The following is a 16,968-nucleotide window of genomic DNA, read 5'->3' on the forward strand; positions in this document are numbered from 1 at the left end:
TCGACAAAAGTAGCCAAAAAGTCAGTCAAAAGTGACTGGAGGTACTTCTCTCTCCGGACCTGCCCTGGCTGGCGCGAAAAGATAAAGAACTGATGTCAGCGCGCGAGGGCGGCGTCTAGCTATAGCGACGTCATCCCGGCGACCACAAAGCCCACAACGGAGGAGGAGCCGACCGACACCACCTTTTGATGCGCAGGGGTACTGCTGACGAAATATTCTCTGGATCCAGTCTGACGCCTGGGGGGTAATTCTAAGGTAAGGAATCGATAACTAACTGTTTCTTTCAGATTTTTGTAACAGTATACTGTGATTTGATTACAATTCATATGAGGAGTGTGTATATTGGACCGTCAATCTCCTCATCCTTTCTTGTGATGTGTGTGCATGGACCCCCACATTGAGGCCTGAGAAATTGTGGAGAACTGGCTATTCAATTGCAAATGCAGTAGTAGCCCCCTTGGCCCTGGTGGAATGAACCTCCGGCCTTCCGGAGGCTGCCCCTTGACCAATGCATAGCAGATCTTCATGCAGTGGAGTATCTACTTTGACAATTGCCTTTTCTGCAGTCCTGTCAGTTCCTGGCATAAATGGACTATGTAGAGGGGCACCATGCAGCAAGGAAAACATTCAGCGTTAGGAGGGAGATCTAACTGAGTCAACTGTTGCTGCTCAGTCTCCACGCATGAAGGTGTAGATTGAGCAGAACTGGGTTGCAGAACCCTGCCCTGCTGCTGTGACAGACGATCCTTCCGAAGCGGAAGCCTGATCAGGGGACAGATGCACATGCCAAGAGGTTCTAGGCTTCACACTCTCCTGCCCAATCCAGTGCTACTAGAATGATCTAGGACTGGCGTTTACTGATCTTCGCACAAGGGGCGGCAGAGGTAGGAGTGGAACGGCATGGAGGAGTCCTATATGCCACTCTGACTGGTATGAAGCTTCAAGAGAAAGCCTTATTGGGGAACTCCAGTGCTCAAAAGCTTTGACAAGGGGGATTTTCGGCTGTGCCAAAAAGATTTACCAAGGGTTCTCCCCATTGTTAGAAGATGCCAGTCTCACTTTATACAGCAACCATTTGTGATCCGCCAGGCGCTGTCAGCTGAGCTCATCCACACTAGTGTTCAAAGATCCACCAGGTGTTTCACAATAAGCGAAACGTGCTGATGTCTCAGAAAATTCAAAGGTGAAGAGCCTCTTGGCACAGAACCCAGGACCCCACACCTCGCTGCTTGCTTCAGTACCACATGACAGTAGTGTTGTCTGTGAGGTTCTGTACCAGACTCCTTTGATGGAGATAGAAAGGCCTTCAGCACCAGGCAAATGGCTTGCAACTCTAACAGGTTGACATGGAGTTGGGTTTCCACCGGAGACAAGGACCTCTGATCTCCACCTCTATCAGAAGACCTCCCCAACCCAGCAGGGATGCATCCGTGACCACCTTCAGCTCTGGATGGAGAATAGAGAGGATCTGCGGCTGATCGATTGAGGTCAAGCAGCAGCCACTGCAGATCTTATGCTGCCTTCTCCAAAACTTGGATGGAGTTTCACAGCTACTCTTGGTGCTGGCCATTGAGATTTCAGGTTCTAGTGCAGAGCCGGCATATGCCACTTGGCACAGCCGACTCGCAAGATGTACGATGCCAAGAAGCCTCATACACACTCTCAGTAAGACCCAGAACCAAGGCTGAAACATTGGGGTCATAGCCTGAATGTCATGCACTCGTTGTGATGGAGGGAAAGCCCTGAACTGCACTGTATACAAGATGGTTCCAATGAAAGGGAGTCTCTGTGATAAAGTCAGGTGTGACCAGCCACGGCCCATGCAGGTAAGAGGGGTGGGGTTGGGAGGTGGCGGGGAATTTCGACAGACGACCACATGGGAAAGTTCATTATTTATTTAATTTACCCTCATGGACGACTGTCGAATCCCCCCTCCCCAAACCCGGCACCTCTGCTCTTACCTGCACGGACCGCTGCTGGGTGTTCACAATCAACGTGCCAAAGTCACAATGTCAGAAGCCTCACCATCGTCTAGAGGTGGTCTATGAAGGACTATGGGCAAGCCCACCCTCAGCAGCTAGTCGTCGAGGTAGGGGAAACTGGTATTCCCAACCTCCAAAAGTGGGCTACAACCACCACCATCACTTTCACGAAGAGGGTGGAGATCTAAAATAAGACAAAGGCCTCAGTCCTTCGGCAAAAGGAATTAGTGGGAGTAACAACTAGTCACTATTTCCGAGGCTGGTACCCTCTCTATAGCCCCTTTCAACAAGAGAGCCTACAACTCCTGCAACAAAAAGGGCAGGAGCTCTACTGAAAGCTGCTCTTATGTGGGTAGAATATGTAGCGAGTCGGAAACGAGTGGAAGAGTATAGCCCCGTTGATCGATCTGAAGGATCCATCTGTTAGATTTCATTATTTGCCTCCTAATGAGAAAGTGTTGGATCTGGGCTCCTATAAAGTGGTCAAGTGCCACTAAAGGCAAGCAAAAGCGGCTTGGAGGCAGATAATTTAGGGTAGGGGGACTGGGATGATCACTGTCCCTGGTGACGTCAACAGTGTCTGCCCAAATCCCGCCCCCGAAAGTATTGGTGCGCCTGTTGCAGAGGTGGGGCCAAAGAAACATGCTGTGGCTCGGCTCTCTTTAAAGCGTTCCAGGGCTGAATCTGTCTCCTTACCGAACAGGCAAGACTTGTCAAAAGGCATGTCTATAAGGGCTGCTTGGACATCCCCAGAGAAACCCGTAGAACTCCTCCAAGTCTGGCGATAGAGCACCACACTGGTGCCAACTGCCTGACCCAAGTAATTGGTAGTATCCGCATTGTGGCAAACCTGATTGGTTGGAGCTAGGGAGGCCTGCAAGTCTTCATGCAACGCCGCCAACATCTTGACAACCAGAGGAAATGAGCATATATCAGCTAAGGAGACAACTGGCATTCACAGACCTCAAGGCTAGGCTGAAGAGAGCATATGTTTCCCGCATTCCTCGAGTCTCTTTTATTCTTTGTCAGGAGTTCTGATGTGAGGGGAAGTTAAACAAATCTGAGTTCACCTCTCTGGTAGAAGCTGGATGTTGACTAAGAAAATCAGGGTTGCTGGTCTATGACATCTGGCAATGTGTCAATTCACAGGATGGCAAGGCCGCGGCAGTTTCGCCCAAGAGCCCATCAATGTGTCAGTAAGGGCTTTGTTGAATGGTAGCAAATTCTCAGAGGAAGCCTGCCCAGGCCTTTTCACCTCGAAATAAGGGAGGTATGGGTGTAAAGCCGCTGCTATTCACCACAGTGAAAGTAGTACTTTCCTCTGGAAATGACTCCATCAAGGGAAGTATCCAGCCCACTCGCCACCTATTAGTCCACGTAGAGACTGTCATCATATTAATGAGAGGGCAAGTCATCCTCATTGTCAACTGCGAGGCTGGCTGACTGACTCTGATAAGAGTTGGAGCCAAAAAGATGGTGGAGCACCTAAGGGCATCTCCGTGGCAAAGGCATTGTTCTGTCTGAATTTGACTGTTTCGGAAGTGGGAGCATCAAATTCATGATATGACATCAGTGGAGGCCGAGAGGAGTTCAGCTCCGAGTCAGACACTAGTATATGTATAGAAACCTCCTCCGACAGCATCAAGGCCTGCACAGATTTTGGTGTTGGTGCAGAAGTCTGCACCGGATCTGCCAGCAATATTCAAACTGGAGGCCACTGCAGATTCTTGGGGCCCAGAGACCTGCTAGAGTAACCTGGAAGAGTGCCAAAGATGTACAACATGGGATTACTAAAGAACTCGATTTGTTGGGGAAATGCAGATGACCTGGGAAACTTAGGGTGCATCTGGACTAATTGTGGAATCTGCTCCTCAATGGATTGGGAGGAAGATCAAGTGGCACACTGATGTCCTCGCGACTTCTTTGGAAATTGAGAGTGGAGACATAGAGGATGATTAACACTTGTCTTTCCTCTATGAATTTGATTTGGTCTTACCTGAAAACTTTGTCAGCAACCAGGACCTGTTGCAGGAATGATCCTGGGAGTCGGAACAATTATGTCCTCTTGAATTCGAACAGGTTTCTTCTGGTGATCGGCAGCAACAACTTAGCTTTACATTCCTGGGTTGCATTTGCATTCGTGAGGGTGCGTTCCTCACACGACTTGAAGCTGTGTCCTGAGTTAAAACAGGGGGAGCGGGGTATAGTTCCCTAACACACTTCTAAAGAAAAATAACTGTCGACTGACAAGGAAAAGGGAGAAGGGAGCTCCAAATGCACATTTGAAGGTGCAGATAGAAAGGAATGGACGTCAGCACACAGGGGTGATGCTAATATGTGGCTCCATTCGTCACTTCCATATGCAACAAAGTCAACCCAGAACTACACAGAGCGGCCTACAGATGCACAGGAGCACTGTTGTGTGAAAGTGTCCAGATCGAGTATGGCGCCTGAGGATATTAAAGATAAGGAATCTGTGGTTACAAGTATTCATCAGAATAATTGGCAGTTTAAGAACTAGACAAAGAAAATAAGGCTTTAAGTGCCAAGCAGCCACTTCCTAATATTTTCTGCATGTTCCCATAGATCTTAGATTTAGTGGCATGGCCTGTAAGGATTAAGAAACAGCCCCTCAGGGAAATATAGGCAAAAGGTCTGAAGGAAAGATTGGATTGTTTTGCCTTCAAAAAAGCACATAAGAGTTCTGGATATTGGGGAGGTGGGATGGTCAAGGCCCACTGATAGTAAACTGAAATCGTATTAATATTTTTGATTGGTCATCATGAAAAACTATTTTGGGTCGAGGCAAGGAAGATAGCATATATCCACAAGCTATGAACCAGAAGATGAAACACAAGCAGAGAACACAACAAGGGAGAGTGTCAACCATATAAATAGGTCTGCCGCAGATTCAGGAGAATAATCCTGCAAACATTAAATAGAACAGCAGACGTGACTATGGGGGACACTCCAGTAGTTTTGTGAGGGTTTTCCACTAACAGAAAACATTTCCAATAATGCTGGCTTAAAAAGATTGATAATTTGTTACCATGAGCAAATCCCCCCAGACTACAGCTTTACCAGTGTCCCCTATATATACTTAGGAGAACTCATGTGACAAAGTCTCTCCAGTAAGAAAAGACTTGAAAGACTATTGCTTGGAGATTGCAACAACCTCTGTTCCTGAGAAGAATTAGCAAACTGACAGTGCAAACATATTCAAGCTCACTTTCTAACAAATCTTTATCTCAATTTACTGTAAAGGGCGAGAAATATACAATGACCCACCCGAACATTTTGATGTAGGCCTCAACAACTGAAAGTACAGGACATGCTTAAATGCCAGTAGCATAAATTAGCACAGAAGGACAAATATTCTGCAGTACTATTCAGCTTGTACTAGCCCAGCAGGGCAAAGGCAGGAGAGTTCCCTGTTTTTAAGTTAATCCAACTCACTCAGATGATTCATCAGTAAATTTCATACCTTGATCTCCTCCAAGTTGTCTGGATTTTTTACTCTTCTGTAGTATGCAGATGTGGCCCTGTATGGCTTCATCCAGACAGGCTGGTGCAAGTTGGGATCGTCAGCAAATATCTCCCCAAAAATCTCTCTGGTCAAGTCAAACACGGCCTTCAGAAAAGAAGATAGAGAAAACAACTTCATCAGATGAATCAATATCTAGGTCTGTCACACAATGTTCCTATCGAATATAAGTGCTTCACTATGTACTCCCTGGGCAAACACTCAATGGGTAACACTTGAGAACCCTCTCCAAAACTTGATGCGCCATCACTTTAGACAACTTGCATGACCAATGGTATCACTGAAACCACAACTATAGAATCCCATGTCAATTCTGCTCATCAATGTGGATGTCCCTCACCCAAGCAATAACATGAAAATTCCCTTTTCTACACTACTTTAGGCCATTCTATCGTGATGTGATATACCCTCTTCCACCAATCTGATCACTGGGGGGCTCACATAACACATCGATAATCCTGAAGACTATTCTAGGCAGCTACTCATATCCCTATTGGCAACCTTCTACTGTGTGACTCCAAATACCTTTCCACTTACTACTAACTGTGCATAACTTTCAACTGCCCGTACCCTAAATCCTGTGACCACAACCCCAATAAATTACTGATCACTCACAGTAACAGATCTGTAACTCACTATCACTGCCACCAGTCTTTTTTCCACAAGGTATTAACAAGCTTGCACTGAGCTACCGCAGTTATAAGCTCTTTAGTGTGTAACAAACCTGTTTGTATACACGTCTGCTGACACTTTCCAGGTCATCTCCTTTGGTGCTAAAGTCTGAGGGAAGACTGATGCTTTGGAGATCATGACCCTGTTGCTTCTTTATCCAAAGTTCCTCAGTAGCTGTTCGCACCAATCCTTCAACCTCAGCTATGGTGTGTGGCACAGCTAGGATGGGCTCTTCGTGGGCTTTCACAATGGCTGGCTCAAGTTTTGGCAGTGGAGCCTCTGGTTGTGTTGACTGGACCTTATGGGAGCTGATCCCAAAGTCCTCATCAAACCAGTCCTGATCATCTCCGATGGCACTCAAAAATTCCCTTCTGAGCTCAAGTTCAGATAGTCGCTTAGACAGCTCTTCTTGTCCACTGGCACCCAACACTGGGCTCTCCTAGGAAGAGAAGGAATATTAAAGGTCAAAAGAAAAAGAGGAGTAACTAAGTGAACCCACACTTCCAGCTAAATCTCAGACAAAATGTGAAAATCAAAATTGAGGGCATTACCATGTGGAACAGATGCAGCCTTCCAAGCCCTACTTTTGAAAAATAACTTTACATAATATAAGAATAAAAAAAAACAAGGAAAATTCACATGGGCAGTGTCAGAACAGAGATTCAGAGAAACATCAATGATAACTACAGTCACATTAGCACTTACAAATAGTATATTGAGCACTCGCATATTAGTAGGTACATCTCTCAAATCGTCCATGACCTCATACTATCACAACACCAGCATAATAACAGAATTTGCCTCATTCCACAAACTGACCCAGAGGAAGTGAAATGTTTAAATACATCCCCATTTACCACCCAGAAATGTGCCCCATATCTCCAAGGACAACTCTCATCTATGCTTACCTCAAATTGAAGGGAATGCGGAGCTATCAAATAGTTCACAGACGACTTAACAATCTTGAACATACATTCTACCAGAATCTGGATCAGACTAAAGAACAAGTTACTTACCTTCGGTAACGATTTATCTGTAACAAACATTAGTTAGTTAGATTCCTTACCTTAGAATATCCCCAGGCGTCAGGCTGGATCCGGAAAGATTTTTTGTCAGCAATACCCTTGCGCGTCGCTAGGCGTTGTCTGCGGCTCTGCGTCCGCCTCGTGATCGCCGGGATGACGTCGGAGTACTTAGACGCCGCCCTCGCGTGCTGACATCAGTTCTTGTACATAGCTTTCCGTGCCAGGAACGCAGAACCATGCAAGAAACCGACACTGGTGCCAAGAGTCTAGGGCCCTGAAAGGGATGACCTTAACCCTAGATGTCAGTTTGCAGGGAGGATGGGTGGGGCGGTAAGGAATCTAACTAACTAATGTTTCTTACAGATAGATCGTTACCGAAGGTAAGTAACTTGTTCATCTGAAAGAAACACGTTAGTTAGATTCCTTACCTTAGAATAGATACCCCAGCAATACCAACCCCAGTGGTGGGTCTGCGAACCAAGATCACACCAGGAAGTCCTGGAGAACGGAAATGCCAAAGAAGCCGTCTCTCCGGACTTGGCTGTCCAGGCAATAATGCTTGGCAAACGTGTGCAGCGAGGCCCACGTTGCTGCCTGACAAATGTCCTGCAGAGGGACTCCCCGTCCCAGGGCAGTAGTAACTGCTGCCGCCAGAGTGGAATGGGCCCCCAGCCCCACAGGAGGTTCCTTCTTAGCCAAGGAATAACAGGCCTTAACGCACAAAACAACCCACCGAGAGATGGTTCGCTTGTGCACTGCCCGCCCCTTCTTAGCGCCCACGTAGCCAACAAAGAGTTGATCGTCCACCCGAAACTGTTTTGTGCGGTCCAGATAGAAGGACAGTGCTCGTTTTGGGTCCAGACGGTTAAGCCTCGCTTCCTCTTTCGTGGGATACGGAGGCGGAAAGAAGGTGGGCAATGTAACAGACTGGCCGATGTGAAAGGCAGTTACCACCTTAGGGAGAAAGTAAGGAACAGTCCTGAGAACAACCTTGTCCGGATGGACAGAGAGGAAAGGAGGCTTAGAAGAAAGAGCCTGGAGCTCACTCACCCGTCTGGCAGAGGTGATGGCAAACAGGAAAGCAGTCTTAAGAGTCAGAAGACGAAGAGGACAATTATGAAGTGGCTCGAAAGGATCGCACATCAGATAGGTCAACACCAGGTTCAAATTCCACTGAGGCATTACGAAAGGGACAGGGGGAAACATATGAGTAATGCCTTTAAAGAATCTAGCAACAACAGGGGACTTGAAAAGAGAAGGCTGATCAGGAAGCCGTAAGAAAGCAGAAACAGCTGAAAGATATCCCTTGAGGGTGCCACAGCAGAGCCCTGCTGGGCCAGGGAAAGATGAAAGAGGAGAACTTCAGAAAGAGGGGCGGAAAGGGGATCCACAGCCTTTGCTGTGCACCATGCCACAAATTTATTCCACCTGCAGGCATATACCGTTTTAGTAGAGGGACGCCTGGCTGCCAGAATGACATCACAGACTGCTGGAGGCAAGTCAAATGGCATCAACTGTCGCCGCTCAATCTCCACGCATGGAGGTGGAGGCTGGACAGGTTCGGGTGGGGGACCGTCCCCTGCTGCTGCGACAGAAGGTCCTCCTGAAGAGGCAGTCGAATCAGGGGATCGATTGATAGACTGAGTAGCTCGGGATACCAGTATCTTCGTGCCCAGTCCGGAGCCACAAGGATGACTTGGGCCCGGTCGCGCCTGATCTTCTTCAGCACTCTGGGCAGAAGTGGTATAGGCGGAAAGGCGTACAACAGACCGCATCTCCACTCGCGACGAAAAGCGTCTCTGAGCGAGTGCCGCCTTGGAAATTCCAACTCGCAGAACTGATGACATTGCGCGTTCTCTTCGGTGGCGAATAGATCCAACCAAGGCTCTCCCCACTGCCGAAACAGGACTTGCGCAACATCCGAGTTCAGACGCCATTCGTGATCCATCATGCACCGGCGGCTGAGTTCGTCCGCCCTGGTGTTCAGAGAACCCGCCAGGTGTTGAACCACCAGGGTGATGCCCTGATGTTCCATCCATGTCCAGAGGCGCAGAGCCTCCTGACAAAGGGTCCACGACCCCACCCCGCCCTGTTTGTTGCAATACCACATGGCGGTGGTGTTGTCCGTGAACACCTGCACTACACTTCCCCGAACAGAGGGAAGGAATGCCTTCAGTGCAAGCCGGATCGCCCGCAGCTCCAAGAGGTGGATATGGAGCTGGGACTCCGCCGGAGACCAGAGGTCTCTGATCTCCGCCTCTCCCATGTGGCCCCCCCATCCCAGGAGGGACGCATCAGTCACCACTACGGCGCCTCGGTTGGGGTAGGGAGAGGGATCTGCCACTGACCCAATCGCGGTCCGTGAGCCACCACTGCAACGGTCTTGCTGTGCCCTCCGAGATCAGGACATAGTCGGACAGGTTGCCCCGATGTTGGGCCCACTGGAACATCAGGTCCCACTGCAGAGCCCGCATCCTCCACCTGGCGTGATGTACCAGAAGGATGCAGGAGGCCATCAGACCCAGCAGCCGCAGCACCAACCTGACCGAAACTCGGGATAAAGGCTGGAAGATCGGAATCGGAGCCTGAATATCCCGAACCCGCTGTTCCGGAGGATAGACCCGAAACTGCGCAGAGTCCAGAACCGCTGGAAGGAGCTTCTGGGAGGGACTCAGATGAGACTTCTGCGCGCTGATGGAGAACCCCAGCAAATGCAGGAGGTCGTCTGGAGGTGGGAGACGACTGCCTGGGGCGAGCCCGCCTTCAACAACCAGTCGTCGAGATAGGGGAAGACTGGAACCCCTAATCTGTGCAGATGAGCTGCGACCACCGCCATCACTTTTGTGAACACCCGAGGGGCACTGGTGAGGCCGAAGGGGAGCACAGTAAAGTGCTCGTGGCCTACCGTGAACCGCAGGTAACGCCGGTGGGCCGGCAGGACGGGGATGTGGAAATATGCGTCCTGCAAGTCCAACGCTACCACCCAGTCTCCAGGGTCTAGGGCAGGCAGAACCTGAGCTAAGGTGAGCATCTTAAACTTCTCCTTCCGGAGGAAGGCGTTTATGCTCCTGAGGCCCAAAATAGGGCGTAGGCCCCCTTTGCCCTTCTTGGGAACCAGAAAGTAGTGGGAATAACAACCCCGACCTACTTCTGGGCCAAGAACGCGCTCGACGGCCCCCTTAGCCAAGAGGACCGTAACTTCCTCCTGCAGAAGTTGCAAGTGATCCCCCGACATGCGGTGGTACTGCAGTGGCATGGCTAGAGGGGTTGCCTCGAAGGGGAGGGAGTAGCCCCTTCAGACGATTTGCAGCACCCACCTGTCCGACGTGATGGTAAGCCAGTGGAGCAGTTGATGGCGAACCCTGCCTCCCACTGGCATGGAATGGGCCTGAAAGGTCGGACTAGGAAGGCTTTGAGGCAGATGCTGCTGGGGCAGATGTGGGCTGAAAGACTCTCTTTCCCCCTGCTCCGCCTCGGCGGAATCCACGTCCGAGACCGCGTTGAGGCTGGTTCTGCAGCCTGTGGCTAGACAGACATGCGGGGGCGCCCCTTCCTTGGCCACGAAAGGGGCGAAAAGCGGAAGTTTGCGGGCGCGGGCTGAGAGGCCCAAGGACTTGGCCGTAGCCCTGGAGTCCTTAAAGTGCTCCAGTGCACTATCCGCTTTGTCGCCAAAAAGGCGACGGCCATCGAAGAGCATGTCCATGAGGGTGCTCTGGACATCCCCGGAGAAATTCGTGGATCTCAGCCAGGCGTGGTGACGAATCGCCACCGTCGTCGCAATCGCCCTACCCAGCGAGTCCGGCGAGTCCGTGGTGTCAAACCCACATCGAATCGAGTACCGTGCTGCATCCCGCCCCTCAGCGAGAGCCTTGGCTAGCCGTGTCCGGGCCTCCTCCGGACACTGGGGCAGCACGTCCGCCACCGTATCCCACAAGGAGTGGGTGTAACGGTCCAAAAGGCATGCTGTGTTGATAGACCGCAACCCCAAACTAAGGGAGGAAAACAGCTCCTTCCCAAACTGTTCCAACATTTTGGACTCCCGATCCAGAAGAGCGGACGGGAAGGCGGTCTGGGATGTAGAGGCCTGGATAACCAGGCTCTCAGGGGTGGGGTGCATCGACAGAAAGCGTGGGTTGCCCGGTGCAGGGCGGTGGCGCCGGGCCACGTTCCGGTCCACAGGAGTGACTGTGGAGGGCTTGGACCAGGTGCCCATCAGAACGTCAGTCAGTGCTCCATTGAATTGCAGTAGAGGCTCCGAAGAGCTTACTGGCGGTTAAAGCACTTCAGTGAGGAGGTTAGTCCTCATGGCCACTGCAGGGAGCTCCAGATAAAGGGCTTCGGCAGCCCTGCACAGCACCACAGAATAGGTAGCACCCTCCTCCGTAGCCACAGAGGGAGGAGAGATGAAGCCAGTGTCAGGGGAGGTGTCGAGACCACTGGCATCCCCCAGCTCTTCCGCCCAGTACTGATCAAACTGGCACTGCTGTGCCAGAGGGTCCTCAGACCCCTCCCATTCGTCCCCGTCATCTGACTCCTGGTAGACAGGCTGAAAGGTCGGAGCCGGGCGGTAGATGATTTGCTCATCCGCTGGAGACGGCGCCGGGCGGCGCTGCTGTGATGCCGGGCCGGGACCGGGGCAGAACCTGGGGACGTCGTCGCCCGAAGACGGCGCCGGGGACGGCACCATAGGTGTCGGCGCCAGCGGAGGGGTCGTAAGGTCAACCGGCATCGACCGGGATGCAGGCCAGGATCACACGGGGGCCTGCGGCGTCGGGACCGAAGTCGACGACGGCGCTTGGGCCGGACCCGCCGGCTCGCTAAGCCTCCCAGTCGGACCTGCGGGGCCCGAAGGCGCGCCGGCAGGCTTCAACGGCAGAGTGAGACTCCTCATGGCCACGAGGAAGTCCCGGATCTCGCCCGGAGTCACATTAGGCCCAGGGACCGAAGGGTATGGGGCCGGATGAGACTCCTGCGGCTCCGACTGAGCCACGCGGGTGGTGCCACCCGAACCCTCAGCCGAGTCACGCGACCGGCGAGGGAGTCAGAAGAGCAATGTCGCCTCTTCCTCTTACTGTGCCTCGACTTACCTGAATGCGAGGACTTCGAACCAGACGAGCGGTGATGGGTGTGGCTCCGCAACCGGTCCCTCGACCGGGACCTTGAACGGCGCTGTGCCGACTGCCGGATCTCGAGGAGCTTGCTTACGGCCCCAAGGCAGTAGAGACACAGACGGTGGTGATCCGTAACCGACATCAGTCGGTGACAGGCGTCGCACGGCTTAAACCGGGCATCCTTACCGGCACCAGGAGTCGAGGTCGATTCGAAAAAGAACCCAAAAAGTTCAAAAAGTTTTAGTCAAAAAGTGACTAAAGGGTATGCTCTTCTCGGATCTGCGCTTACTGGCGCGTAAAAAAGAAGAACTGACGTCAGCGCACGAGGGCAGCGTCTAAGTACTCCGACGACGTCATCCTGGCGATCACAACGCTGACGACGGACGCAGGGGCCGCAGACGACGCCTAGCGACGCGCAAGGGTATTGCTGACGAAAAATCTTTACGGATCCAGCCTGACGCCTGGGGATATTCTAAGGTAAGGAATCTAACTAACGTGTTTCTTTCAGATGTTAAATATACCTTAAATATACTCAGCCTATTTTTCCTTTTGATGCGTACGCACTCTTAATCTGCTTGTGTTACGCTTTATATAATAACTTCTTTAGCCCTGAAATTATGCATGCCTATGGTACTACTTGCACAACAAAAGAGAGATCACAGGATCACTTCTGCGACAATGAAGAAGACCCAGTAGAGCCATTTGTGTCGATGAGTGACTATGCTCTTACCACAGGCATTATGTACCTGACAGCATCCAAAAAATGTATTTCCACGCAAAATCAACCTAGTGACACCACCTTGTTATATACTATCTGGTTAGCCAGCATGGTAAATCATCTGCTACCTTAAGGAAGACTGTTTACACAAGATGCCACATATGAACCAACTCTAAAAGGAGGAATGTCTCATCTGTGCGAACATGAAATATCAATGTCTCCTCTGTCCGGACCTTTTCGTCACCACATGGACAAACCAAATTTGCCTGTGCACAGAAATTACTGAAGAACACAACACCTGCATTTTTACCACACCTAACCAAGTTCTGCTCACCAGGTGCTAAAATAGCAAATGCCTCTCCCTATAGGGAATGGCTCACCACCCAAAAACCTAACAGACTGTTATTGAAGGTAACTGCAGAACTTCAGTTGTTCATAGAAACAATACTCATCTTTAATCAACACAGCTCTTTGGTCAGGGCTACCCGTGAATTATGGTAGATATAGCAGCAACCTAGACAAAGTCTGCAGTAAGCAAGGTGAACTCCAGAAAATAATGGAATTCACTGAGAATGTACCGTTCTCTCTCAGACACTAACAATTGCCTTTGTTCAGCAACTTGACAGATCAGTATCACACTGAGATCTACAAATTATAACCAAATGCTATAATCAATCAAATTTCAAATTAGCTCCACAGCCAATCAAGGGGAAGTAAGGTTTATGCGAAGCCCCAGATGCTGCTTCGATCACAGCAACAGATTATATAATTCACACAAGCTCCTTAATAACAGAAGCTTGCAGTCCACAGAAATACCAAAAAACAATGGGATGTGCTCAGGCGTCTTATGAAGAGACCACATAAATTACAAGCATGTCCTTAGACAGCCACACTCCTGCCTACCAGGGACAAATGTAAAGCACAACACTGAACAAAAACGGAATCATTTGCTCTGATCCACACTACCCTGAGAATGGACTGGTTACAACTTCCAAACAGAGACAGGTGAAAAGAAAAAATGGAACACATGCAATATAAGGAAAACACTACTTCAACGTAACAATCAGTTTGCAGCAGGTGTCTCCAACCAGTCGATTACGAGCTATCAGTAGCTCAGAGACACCTTCAGAGTAGTTCGTAGCCTTGAGTTAATTTTTAAATAAGCACATGGTCGCATTGTCCTTTTAAAGTTAAGGGAAGGCTGTGTTTATTTTACATTATCTTCAGGATACAGACAGCAGTGCCTGAAAATGAGCAGTGCTGGAATTGAATCAGATTTATGACCCAGGTTACAGAGATGAAGAACTGAAGCACTGAGTTATTTAAATCTTAAAATAAAGTCCTTGTCAACTCAATATTGGAGTATGAGAACAAAATGATGTTTCTGAATGTTGTTAAATGGGAGAGCATTAAAATGAAGAGTTAACTCTTATATTTTATCTCATTTACTAATAGCAGGCCTCTTGCTCCCAGAAGCCGGTAGACACTGTACCATATTTAGAACTGAAAAATACTATCATTTGTTATTTAAATGGAAGAAATTTAAAGTGGATAAAAATAATTCTATGAAACACTGAGTCAATGGTTTTCTCCACTTTCAATTAAGCCAATTACGTCTTAATATTTTAGGAAGCATCTTTCTTCACTTTAAATTTCCCCTATTTAAACAAATTGCTGTTTTTTTCTGTTATAAATATGGCATCGTGTCTACAGGCCACTGGGTACAAGATGCCTGCTGTTTGTAAATCTGACACTTTGAAATGGGAGAAAATGTAAATGATACGTTTTATGGAATCCATATAAACAAAGTTAACTCTTCAGTATAATTTTCACCCATTTCAAAGTGTTGAATTTACACACAGCGGGCATCTTGCTCCCTGTAGCTGGTAGACACAGTTTCAAAGTTATAACTAAAAAATACAGCCATTTGTTAAGATGTAGACATTTAAAGTGCAGAAAAATGTTCCATATTATAAGTATTTTTGCACAACATTTTTCTACACTTTAAATTTCTCCCATTAAAAAAAATTGTTGTATGTTTATGTCATACATGTAACAGTGCCACATATGGCGAAAGGCATGTCCAGTGCCACATGTACATACAACACATGTTCACACATCCCCAAAGACCACGCTGTAACTGACATAAATGGCAGCCCTGTCGCAGTGCCCCTAGTCAATTTTATTCAAACCATAGTCTTTGGCTCTATTGGTATTTGGATTAGATGAAACCGGGCAAGAGGGTATCTGGTAACACTGCGCGAGTGGCTTGGGCTTCAGCAGCTCACAATGATTTTCATTGATCAGAAGTAGCTCTCACCACAGAAAAGGTTGGATATCCCTGGTATACAGCTTGCCATTTTGTAGTAGCTCATGTGCTGTGGACTCTCCTGCCATCTTTTCTCGAAATAATTTGTTTTGGTTTTGAGAATAACTAATGTTCATGCTTCCAAAACCGCCTGGCTTCAGTTTCCAGAATCCATCCTAGATTATTTTATTCCCCCATGTCCCAACCATGCAAACAGGTGTGTTTGTGTGATGTAAAGTATAGAAGCTGTGTAAAGCAAAGTTGTAAGGTTAATACTTTTCAATCCGAGAGGGTGGTGGGTGGTAGATGCAAACACACAACCGGATACACTGTATACCAGTTGATGCAAGCAAATAAAGATTCTCTCTGCCGCATGTGTTGCAGGTCACATACTATACACCGACTGAACAGCAATGTCCATTTTCCTTACGGTTGTTACAAAAAAATGCTCTAATTCTATTTGAAAGTCTTGTGATTCTCTCCTAGCTGGATGTCAACAGAATAGTGTTTAGTGTAAGTATTCCGCCTTACAAATGTTCATAAGAGGGATATTGCCCAGAAAGGCAATAGTAGATCCCATCTTGATTGTTGTGTGTACCAGGGTGTGTTAGTGAATACCAATTTTGAGGTACATAACAGACGTGGTTGCATCATGCAATCCATCTTGAAATGCCCATCTTGAATTTTGGGAGAACTAAGGGGTGGAAGCAAAGCAAACACTTATGTTGGTTTGTGGAACGATATTGTACTGTCACTGCAGTATAAGTGTTGGAATGTCTATTACTACATATTTGTCTGTCTGTATTTATTTTAATTTATTTTTACCCTTATAGATTTTTATCTATACTGTGGGCTGAATAGATGCACTCTATGGTGCTGAACCTCGGTTTTAAACCTTGAAATGCAGAGTCAGGCACTGTGCTATATGATAATGTTGGAATGATTTGCTAACAATCTGTGTTGGCCTCATCAAGGGCAGAGCAAATGCTTGCATAGTAAATAGTCTTCCTCTTAGTTATTACATGTTTCTGTTTGTGCCATTTAGGAATATGCAGAGGTGCTTCTATCTATTTCGATTAGACTCATTTGTATCTGCTGAGCAAAACTCTGCTGTCCCCACCCCATTCTTTTTGCCAGCAGTGTCTATGTGTTTGCTTTCCTTGTCTTGCAAAAGTTAATTCGCAGCCTCCTGTTTGAGGGGACTTTTAAGGGCTTGTGTGGGTGACCGTAAAGATGGGTGGGTAGTGACCGCTGAAGTATAATGGGTCTGATTTATATATGTGCTCCATCCGTGGTATAATGCAGCATGAGTTGGCCAAAGTTTTAAAATTGTCTGGTTTTTTCTAGTAACATCTTGATCACTGGCTGGTGCTGAACTGTTTGTTCAGTTAGAGACTATAAGAAACTGGCTCTATATATACTGCACCAAAGTGAGGTACAGTGTGTATAGAGTCCAAGGGTCTCCAGAGGTTTGGCAGAGGTTAACGTTAGATAGAAACTTGCTCTCTAAAGTGGTAGCTTGGTCAAGCAGTAAGGTAGTATCAGAGGACAGTGTTAAGCATTTGATGTACACACTCAGTCAGCAAATGAATTCACACACTCAAGAAC

The 16,968-nt window shown here is 48.3% G+C and overlaps 1 protein-coding gene across 1 annotated transcript in view; it reads right to left on the reverse strand.

Moving 5' to 3' along the window:
• Positions 1 to 16,968, reverse strand: part of CEP350 (centrosomal protein 350) — a 1,602,561-nt gene that overhangs the window by 47,356 nt on the left and 1,538,237 nt on the right. The window contains exons 35-36 of the mRNA XM_085601771.1: positions 6,251 to 6,637; positions 5,467 to 5,613 (exon numbers count right to left, since the gene is read on the reverse strand). Coding sequence (XP_085457897.1) covers positions 5,467 to 5,613; positions 6,251 to 6,637 — 534 coding nt within the window. The remainder of the gene's footprint in view (positions 1 to 5,466; positions 5,614 to 6,250; positions 6,638 to 16,968) is intronic.

The sequence above is a fragment of the Triturus cristatus genome, chromosome 4_2 (assembly GCF_964204655.1).
Source record: "Triturus cristatus chromosome 4_2, aTriCri1.1, whole genome shotgun sequence".
NCBI classification, from domain to species: Eukaryota; Metazoa; Chordata; class Amphibia; order Caudata; family Salamandridae; genus Triturus; species Triturus cristatus.